Here is a 10,015-nt window from a genome sequence, read left to right on the forward strand (position 1 = left end):
TGACTCAATATGTATATACATAATCCAAAATTCCAGCTGTTTTGTGATGTGTGTGAACTACTGCTGTAACAGTGCAATTTCCCTTTTGGGATTAATTAAGCACCCGATCTATATAATCTATCTCAGTTCTTGACTCTGTCTAATGATGAGAGGTCATTTGGAATAATGTTGATGTTTCAGCCTGAGGGAAATGTAAACCAAAAAAAAAAAAAGGTGATTCCGTCATCATTTTTAAGCCTTCAGCAGGAATCAAAATCACATTTGTTGATTGTATAGAGTTTGCAATTTTTTTCTAATTCCCAACTCCACTGGCTGGATGTTACCATTTTTAAGGCTCTGTTCCCTCTTACTCACAGCCGTATCAGAAACTGCGGTTCACCAGAGACACGTGTAAATGGTAAAAGGTCCACGTGATACACAAGCTGAGTTATTCTGACGTTAACAGATGCGTCGAGTATCTGCGAAAGCATGAAAACAGAGCTGCCTGGATGTAGATTAACTGATGTCTTCAAACATTTTAGTTCAATTTAATTTAATAATACATTATATAGTATCTTTTTCAAAAAAACTGAGTATAATGGCCTGACTTTTTTTTTTTAAACATGCCTATGTTTTTAGTTTTTAATCTTTGTTTTGGCCACAGCAAAAATTAATCTTCTAGTGCCACCTCGTAGGCTCCACTTAAACTAAAGTCTTCTGAACTATAACTCTTCTATCAAAGGTCTTCTACTGTTTACTGGACAGAGCAGGGTGTGATCAGAAGCTCGAAGCTTACAAAGCTGACTACAACCAGTACACACAGGAGACATTCACAGGACGTCAGAGGGACTGAAGCAGCAGTTTGTCACTACTAATGGACACAGTAGACACCTGCTTTACGCACATAACTGGAGGGAAAAGGGCAATAAGACTGAAGAAACTAATTTTTAGTACATTTAGCTGTATATTTTTGTCTAACGTGCCTTTCTGAATTTCCGCCGAATGCCTCCTGTGTACTGAGGTCTTAAAGGGATATTCCACTCTGGTTCAATGTCTGAAACCCCCTACAACCCAAATCAAACACACAGTTTCCACAGGAGTAAAGAACAGTCAAAGAATAAAACACTAGGCAGAAATTATTTGGGGAAAAATTGCACCTTGCATCTTTTTTAGTAGTTTTTGTTTTACCAGACTACCATGTATTGTAACTTCAGTCAAAGATGCACCTGTGAATATGACGAGCAGCAAACAGAAACTTGGACCAGGTGTTTAGAAGCCACAGTATCTCCCTTTCTATCGGAGCACTCCAGCTACATATTCAGATTTCTGAATCAAGAATACGATGTTAACATACAGAAAACAATAGTGTGTAAACACACTTGGCGAGTGCCTCTTATTTGCCTCATTTCAAGTCCTCTTGCTGCCCGGGTGATCCAGAAATGAATCTGGTCCACCACCTTGAAGAATAACAGAACCAATTAGGGTGGACTATTACTCCCAGTGTTTAGGTTTTATTTGTTTCATGACCAGCATTCTGGTAAAAATGACTTGATCTGAGTTAACTGTACTAATGATTAACAAAGGAACATGTTGTCTCTCATAATCCATCAGGATTTCTCTATTTGTGATTTTGCATAACTCGAATCTTGGTTCATCAGGGAAGGCAGAGCCTTTAGACTTAACTCAGAAGATTTAAATGATCATATATCATATTTAAATCTTCAATTCATTTACACGAGAAGCTGGAAATCAATTACCATGCATCGGGGAGACACTAAAGAGACAACACAGAGAAGTTAAAGCTGAATGGCAGCTGATCCAGCTGTGCCACCATCATTATAAACTGATGTCGTTCCAGATGACACCTGAGAGTCTTTTCCTTGTATCTCTCTTCACATGTTGAGTGGGAAGGACAAAGAAAACAAGGAAAACCAGTGAGGGACATGTGGAGACATTTAAGGCAAATGAGAAGTGCCCAGTGAGACGGTCTGCAATCTTCACCTCATGCAGAAAGCACAAAAAAATATTGCAACAAAATACATATTGAACATTTTAGGTCATGTATGCAAAAATAATACATGTACAGTCACCCTACACATTTGTACAGGTTAAATTCCCGTCTATGTAGTCTTATTTTTCATTTATATATATTTATATATATATATATATATATATATTCACGTTTATATTATAGGTCTTAGTGCCATTACTGGCCTACTTTAATTTTAAAAAACTAGTTTAGCTGCAGTGACTATGGGTCCCAAAAGTCACCGACATTGGTGTTTAACCATTCTTTAACTCCTGGAGCAGTTTTAATTAAAGTAAAGACACTGAACCGAATGAAATATCTCTCTTTATCATCCCTTCTAATGCAGAGATCTCTTCATGAGCCAGGATGTCAGAAGCAGATCCTGCATTCTGCTTCCATCTGCTACCTGCTACCAACATCGACTCAGCAGACAGCAGGGTCTGGTCAGTCCAGCAGACAGCAGGACCATCTTCAGTCCAGCAGACAGCAGGATCTGTTTCTCACACCCTGGACTCCCTTAAGATGTTACCTGCAAACTACTGCAGTGAAAATACTCTACTAAAAGATAAACTACTGGCCTCATAGCACTGCGCAGTGACACACCAGCATCGTCATCGTTTCTCATACCTCCTACCGTTAGGATTCTCAGCCTCTCCTTGAAAACCGCCACGTCTGGAAGGGTCGCCAGCAGGGGGCAGCAAAGGGAGAGATACCCAGACACAATTAGTGACCTATGATCCATTTAAACTCGACACCCATGGCCATTTGACACCGCTGACACAACCCCCTATAGCTAAATCAGAGCCAAACACCAACCCTGGCATCTCAACGTCTCCACCACCTTTTAATTTGGTTTAGAAAAGGTTTCAATTTGGAGTGAAGTGGTGGAGAAAGCAGGATGCAGTTAACACCATGCTGAGGTTTAATGGTCCTCGATACAGAAGCAACACCACAACCAACCCACACTGAGGGTTTTCCCAAACAGGAAGCCATTCTGCAAAGGACACTTTCAATACAGCAGGGACAAGACTAATTCCTGAGCTGCAGGAACATAGAACACAAGACAAATTTCCTCTGTTTCTACTGCAAACTTTAAACACTTTGTACACATACAAGAGTTTCTGAAATAATATATATATATTTCACAATATGTACCCGCAACTCAATAAGTTTGAGTAATATTAAATTATGGTGACAGTCCTGTAAAAGGAGGAGTAAAGACTAGGTGTAGTATTTTGAGTGCCAGGGATTAAACAGAGCAGATGTGATGGTCTACCAGTGTTTCTTTTTACTTCTGAGAGCAGACAGTTATGCAAGGCTAGTGGCGGTTAGTGGCGATAAGAGCGAACAGAGCTCAAAGTAAGACAAACTAATATATTTACATTAGTTAGACTATAATGGAAAAAAATGATTTACTTGTATAGATTTATCCAGTCTGATACCACAACAAAAACAAGGTAAAAAAAAAAAAGAGAGAAAAAAAAAGAATTTCCTTCTGTCATTGTACTGTCCACAAATTCTGTTAACTGTTCTGAGTTAACAGAAAATATACTTTAACTGTTAATTCAGTTAGTCTGGTTTTACACCTTTGAATCGCTGCACACTTCAAAAATGTTTGCCTATTCAAACGGCCACAAAAACATCTCTAAGTGTAGATGAGATGTTGTTTTAAGTCCACTTACAGGAAAAATAACTCTCAATTCAACATATTTCTTAGATCAACATTACAAAGGTTCACTGCTGCTAAAAACCTCTACCACATCTTCTGTATCCGTTGAGGCAACATAACCTGCCTCCCAAACAGAAAACAACCAACCTGAGCACCATCAGACTAAATGAAAAGGTGAAACAAAACAGCAGCTCAGGCTGATTATCCATTTAGCCGTCAACTGACTGGAGAAACTAACATTAAACTGACTACAAACTCATTTTAAAACCTAGAGGATTATTTGACCATAGCCTAACATTGGTTACTAACCTCTTTGGCTTGTGACCCCTTAAAACAAAGTAATGTCTACTCCTGTTCCCATCAACAGTTACAAATGTCTACCAGATGTGACCAGGTCAACCAAAGACTGATTTTTTTTTTTTTTTTTGGCATAAAAACACATAAAACACCTAAAACTGCCAATTAATTCAAAGAGAATTCTGTTTTCCTGTCCTGTTGATCACCTAGTGACCCCTCAGATTTACATTGTGTGTGTGTGTGTGTGTGTGTGTGTGTGTGTGGGGGGGGGTCCTGAACCCCCAAGTTGGGATTCACTGTGACAGTTGGACTCACAGCTGTTCAGGAAGAGAAAACAATGGACAATATGAAGGACACAAAATTCTAGATTTGGGGCGTTTTATACCTTTAACTATCTTATTTTCTTAGACAAGGAGATCTCAGTCTCTACTGTCACTATACACTGGAGTTCTTTAGAGCTGAAACGAATAGTCAATTAATCTATTAGGTGATCAATAGAAATGAAACAGCAGCTATTTTGATAATCAGTTATTAGTTTTAGTCACTTTTCAAGCAAAAATTCCAAATATTCTGATTCCAGCTTCCAGCTTCTCAAATGGGACAATTTGCTGTTTTTCTTAGTCACATATGACAGTAAATTGAAAATGTTAAGGTATTAGACTGTTAGTCAGAAAAAAATCTGACTGTGCAAAGCATTTTAGGATCCATATCAATGCAGCAGCTATTGACACAGAACTGGTTAAGACTTGTGGCTCCAAAGTGTTTCAAAAAGTGAAGTTCCTACTGCAGATTTTAAATCCCCTTTTTATGCCAAAAAAAACCAACAAAAAAACAAAAACAAACAACCTTACACTAGCACCATGTTTGTGTCTCTGTAGCTTTGGTTCCGTAGCTTTGGTTCCGTGTCTCTTCTTCTGCTCATTCTGACTGTTTGGTTGTAAAATGTAAAGAGTTTCCTTTCATAGGAGACCAGGGTCATGGCTGTGATCAGAAGGGTTAAAGAACAGTGACCTTTTTATTTTGGGTACATTATTTTCAGCTTGTGGACAAAAATGCCTGTATCTGGTAACAGGTTAAAATTTCCATTTAAAAACAGTGGTGATACTGTTGGTGTAAAGCTGGTCAACAACCTCAATGTCTCTACAGCGATGAGCCAACAGAAACAAAAACAGGCAGAGGCTACTAATACAAGACACTACTGAGGCCGCAGCTCAAAGCTGACATGTCCAAGCAGAAGCCAAACTACGGAAAGCAAAAGCTGAAATATCGCTGACAACCACAGCAGCGGGTTTCCGTCAACAGGTCAAATGCTGCAGATTCCAGAGCCAGTAGTTTTCTAATGCATTAACAACAGGGTTAGCAGAGAGCTAACAGCTCAACAGTTCCACCAAACAATAAAAATAACAATTGTAACACTATTACATTAATGGGATTAGCTAGTTTGACCTATGACCTGTCTCCCCCCAATGAGACTAAAGTTATTAAGGCCTGCAAGCAACAAAAACCTTTTCAGAAACTTTGTACATCCTATTTTTTTCTTGAATAATGTCTAAAAGTTTCATGATTTTTTTCAAAGCCATATCTGATTTTTGGTTTCTGACCTAGTGAGTCCTCAAGGAAAGATTTAGGTTCAAGTCTACAGATACTTTATGGTACTTACTTTGCTTTTTGTCAACAATTCTTATGTCCAGAAGCAAACCAACACACGCACACACTATAGTTTATTTTGTCCAACAAACACTGTTCTGCTGCCCCAAATACTCACTACAGCACCAAATGTTGATTAATTTGCCACTGAAAATAGTCCCCAACAAATTCCAAATTCACTATTTCCTCCTGTTTGTTTGATAAAAATCTACAGTGAGCAACTGTTTTAGGAAAATTACTGAGACTTTTTTACAAAGGAAACTATATATAGTGTTGTATGTTTTTAAAGATTTACATCTTCAGTTTATAGCCAGTGGCCTTGGAGCTGAGAGCCACAGAGAGAGGAGAGAAGTCCGAAAGTGTTGAGAGATGGACTACCACATTGTTGGTTTGGGTCTGAACATGGGATTTGTTGACAATAAAAATGAAATACAGGATAAAACCAGACCTATACTCTAATCCAGAACACCCAAAGGCCAAATCTATTCCTACAAACCCTCTTGAATCCAATTAAGCTAAGGAGGTTTTGATGACAAACCCTTGAGGCAACACTCTAAGACATGTTTTGGAAACTTTTAGTCCTCCAAAGAGACTATTTCATTGTCAATAAAGAGAATGGTTCCAGTTTTCCGGTTCCCAAGCGAGAGTTTCAGAAACACTCAATGTATACAAGAAAGTTCATTTTAAAGTACACAAGAAGGTGTCAATTACAGATTTAGGATTGAGACCTTCTAGAGGCATTTGTTGTATACAAGAGGGTTTCAGAAAGACTCAGGATATACCAAATAAATCCAGAAATTTTTCTAGATTATGGAAATATTATGTACTTATTCCCATTAAATAAGGCCTATGTCAAGGTTAATTTTTTAATACAGAAAGTTTCAGAAACATACATCACATACGGGAACGATGCAGAAACTTTCTATGATAAGTTCCCAAAACATTCACGTATATGAGGATGTTCAAGATGTTTTCAAAAAGCCTTCAGTTAAAGACACATGGGAAGGTTAAAAAAGATAAAATAAAAAATTCTAAATGTACAACAAGGTTTCAGTTCAAGACAAAGTTTCAGAAACATTCCCAACACAAGAAGCTTTAACAAACGTCCCCGGACCATCGGTAAGTTTTAGAAACAGACTGCGAGGCAGACTGGGAAAAAACAGCGGGGATGAGAGAAAGTAAAAGACGGTTGTTTTCTAAGGGGTTATAGCTCCTCACCCAGCTTGTCGGAGGAGGTGATAATGTCAGTGGGGACACACGAGTCCAGATCGGCGTCCATGATGCCGAGGGGGTCCAACTGGGCCACATGGTGCCCTCGGATCTATAGGGAGTGACAACAGTACAGAGCCCACCCAGGACAGGAGGAGGGGATGGAGGTGGAGGTGGAGGTGGAGGAGGTGGTTGAATGAAAAGGACAGGGTGAAGAGGGGGAGAAGGGATGAGGAGGAAACAAGATGCAACAAAATAAGGGAAGTAGAGAAGTAGGGGGAAGTGGAGAGCCGAGTGGATGAGAAGCAGTATGGAGTGGAAGATTGAGAAAGAAAAAGCAAGGAAAGATATAGAGGAAAAAGAGAAAAGATCAACATCGAAACAGGATTTGACACCAAAAGAGGGGAAAGAAGGAGCATTGGACAACACCAGGGTGAGAGCATAGAAGAGGACGACGACCAAGGAAAGGAGGAGATTTGACACAAAGAGGAAGGAGAGAAGGAGAGAAGAAGAGAGGAGAGGGAGGGTGGAAGGGAAAAGCAACATTAACACCACAGGCTGTGTTTGTTTATTTTAGTTCTGGCGTTCTCACCGACGTCCTGGAAGCCGGTATTGACCGGAGCATCATCAAAATTCACACAGCTGATCCCCAGAGGATCCAGCTGGGCATTATGATGCCCCATCACCTAAACACACACACACACACACCTGGTTATCACAACACAAACAGCACTGACAGTCAGTACTGACTGCTGGAGGTCTTCACAGGTCCATTCAGTTACTCACAAAACCGGATGCACGCCTGAACCAAGCTGTGGACACTCACAGCAACGGTTTTTCATTCACAGTTCAGCATCAGTGGGTTGATCAGACACTGTGACTGGCCAGTGAGCCCAGTCCCTGAACACGCAAGCAGCTCGCTCTCATGCGCATCCTGCATGACAAGCGCACAGAGAGGCGCGGTAAAGAGACCGTCAGGGACGGTAAAAACTTCTTGGATTCTTTGACGGTCCACCGGCCCACCGATGTGGCGGGATCGCTCCAGAGGGCCAGTTCGACTACGACATACCGGTCCCGTTGTCGGTGTGTTAGCGAAACAGAGAGAGAGAGCGAGTGGGTGCGTGGCAGGGAGAAGCTGAGTCAGAGAAATAAGAGTTGACCCATTTGAAATACTAAAAAAGGCCTATGTGGCGGTCAATGTGGAAGTTAGAATAAATCAATGCATGGGAAAGACGGAGAATTGTAAAAATATTTTCGGTTCATTATGAAACTGTGGCAGGACAAATTAGACTGGAAGGACGCCACAGTCTAGACAATTAATGGGAAACACTGTGCAACGTGGTTTTTGCAACGGCTACGGACGAGAGATATGTTATTGGCCGATAAGCAAGAAAATTTAATGATTGATATTGTTTCTATTACGAAACTTCAGCTGATTTTTAAAGGACTGCTACCCAGTTTAATGTAAGAGGCTTGCACCCTTTCTCAACAGTGGAGTTCAACTGCTTGAGCTAACCGTTAATTAGCCCAAAGTATGTAACGTTATTTTAACGGCTTTTGTGGCGTTTACATGCCTGTCAATAGGGAGATAAGGTCTGATCATGAATGAATCGACATATTAAGAAAAAATAAACAAGGTTATTACAAACAAGCTTACAATAAATTAATGTGTTGTTTATTCTAAGGACAGGGAAGGCTCTCTAAATATTATTGTGTTGTGGGAGAAAATGCTTGTAATAATAACAACAACAACATTGGTTACCATGTTGTACTGGCCACAAGAAACACAATGATCAGTTATTATTGGTCCTGGAATTTCATATCAGTGTATCTGTAGCAATAAGTTTCTCATGTGATTTCTGATGCTTTTCGTACTTAATTTGGTGAAATATTGCGAATAAGTTTGTTTTGTTGTCCCCTTTCGCCGTTATCGTCTCCTAACAGCTGATGAGAGCCAGAGACGTGGGTCATTTTGCCCGCCCAAAGCGAAAGTCAGCGCTGGATAAACATGAGAAGCTGCTGCTTGAATGTTTTATACACCGAGCTTTGACAATGACAAAGAGAGGAGAGATGAAAGCTGACAGGTTTCTCTCGTATCCTTTTTGGATTCGGTTCAAACACCTGTGACCTGTGAAGACCTCCACCAACTACATCAGTAATCTACATCAGTAAGGTTTTCTCAACCTTCTCATCGATACACAACAGTTGCAAATGTGTCAAGATTTCATGTCAATTCGCGGATGGTACAGTTTTGTAAGTTCATTTTGAAGAGCATGAAGGAAGTTCCAATTTAATTATATACCCATTAAAAAAAACTATGACCCAAACGTCAATCATATATTACTTTTAGAAATCTCCCAAAACAATATCTGCTTATCAGACGACTCCATGTGGGGCCCCGACCCCCCGGTTGAGAAAATCTAAACTACATCACACTATATCAAACATACCCTCAGAATTTATTAATAACTTATACACACTACAATTGTGTTTATATAAATAAACTGATACGGTGAATGTAAAGAATCATAATAACAACAGAAACAGGACAATTAAAATACCATAATTAAAGATCCCACAGTAACAAATAACTGTAAAATATTACACATAGCACAAACAAGCATTTGAAACACAGTCAAGAGTTTCGGTAATTAAACAGTGGCCCTAGTGAGCTCCATGTTACAGGACTTTCTGTAGGAAAAGACCAGTTAAACATCACAATATGGATCCATGGATTAGGTTTTAGGGCTTGAGAAAAATGGATAAGAAAATTAAACTAAATTAACTCACTCACAGCACTACGGGTTTCGAATGTCCAGCACAGAAATGGTTTATATGAAACTGTCTCCAGTGTCCAGGTTACCGATGAATCTTTTAAAATGTCATTTTTCACATTGTGAGCTGCACAACCTGATCTCCATTTACCTCCTCAGAGACAGACATCTGAAAACCTGGACACATAAACCCAAAACCATCAGACTGTAGAGCTACCACGAGACATACTTACACCATTCTTTGTAATTTTGGTGAACTGAACCTTTTAAGTGACCTCTACCGGAGCCAGGAATGTGGTATCATGCCGAGGCCCAAAAGTACAACTAGGAATTCAGCTGTTATGCAGATTAGCTGTATGTGCAGTATATAATACATGTATATCACTAATATTGTACAGGACACTGAAGAAT

At 39.7% G+C, this 10,015-nt stretch overlaps 1 protein-coding gene across 5 annotated transcripts in view; it reads right to left on the reverse strand.

Annotated features, from left to right (window-relative positions):
- ogdha (oxoglutarate dehydrogenase a) overlaps nt 1–10,015 on the reverse strand; it is a 42,940-nt gene that overhangs the window by 23,996 nt on the left and 8,929 nt on the right. The window contains exons 2-4 of one of the 5 annotated variants that reach the window (XM_040155915.1): nt 7,423–7,516; nt 6,840–6,942; nt 2,636–2,680 (exon numbers count right to left, since the gene is read on the reverse strand). In XM_040155915.1, coding sequence (XP_040011849.1) covers nt 2,636–2,680; nt 6,840–6,942; nt 7,423–7,458 — 184 coding nt within the window. In that variant the 5' untranslated portion in view covers nt 7,459–7,516. The remainder of the gene's footprint in view (nt 1–2,635; nt 2,681–6,839; nt 6,943–7,422; nt 7,517–10,015) is intronic. The other 4 variants (XM_040155918.1, XM_040155917.1, XM_040155916.1 and 1 more) reach the window with 4 other exon arrangements.

This window comes from Xiphias gladius, chromosome 19 (genome assembly GCF_016859285.1).
Source record: "Xiphias gladius isolate SHS-SW01 ecotype Sanya breed wild chromosome 19, ASM1685928v1, whole genome shotgun sequence".
Lineage (NCBI taxonomy): Eukaryota > Metazoa > Chordata > Actinopteri > Istiophoriformes > Xiphiidae > Xiphias > Xiphias gladius.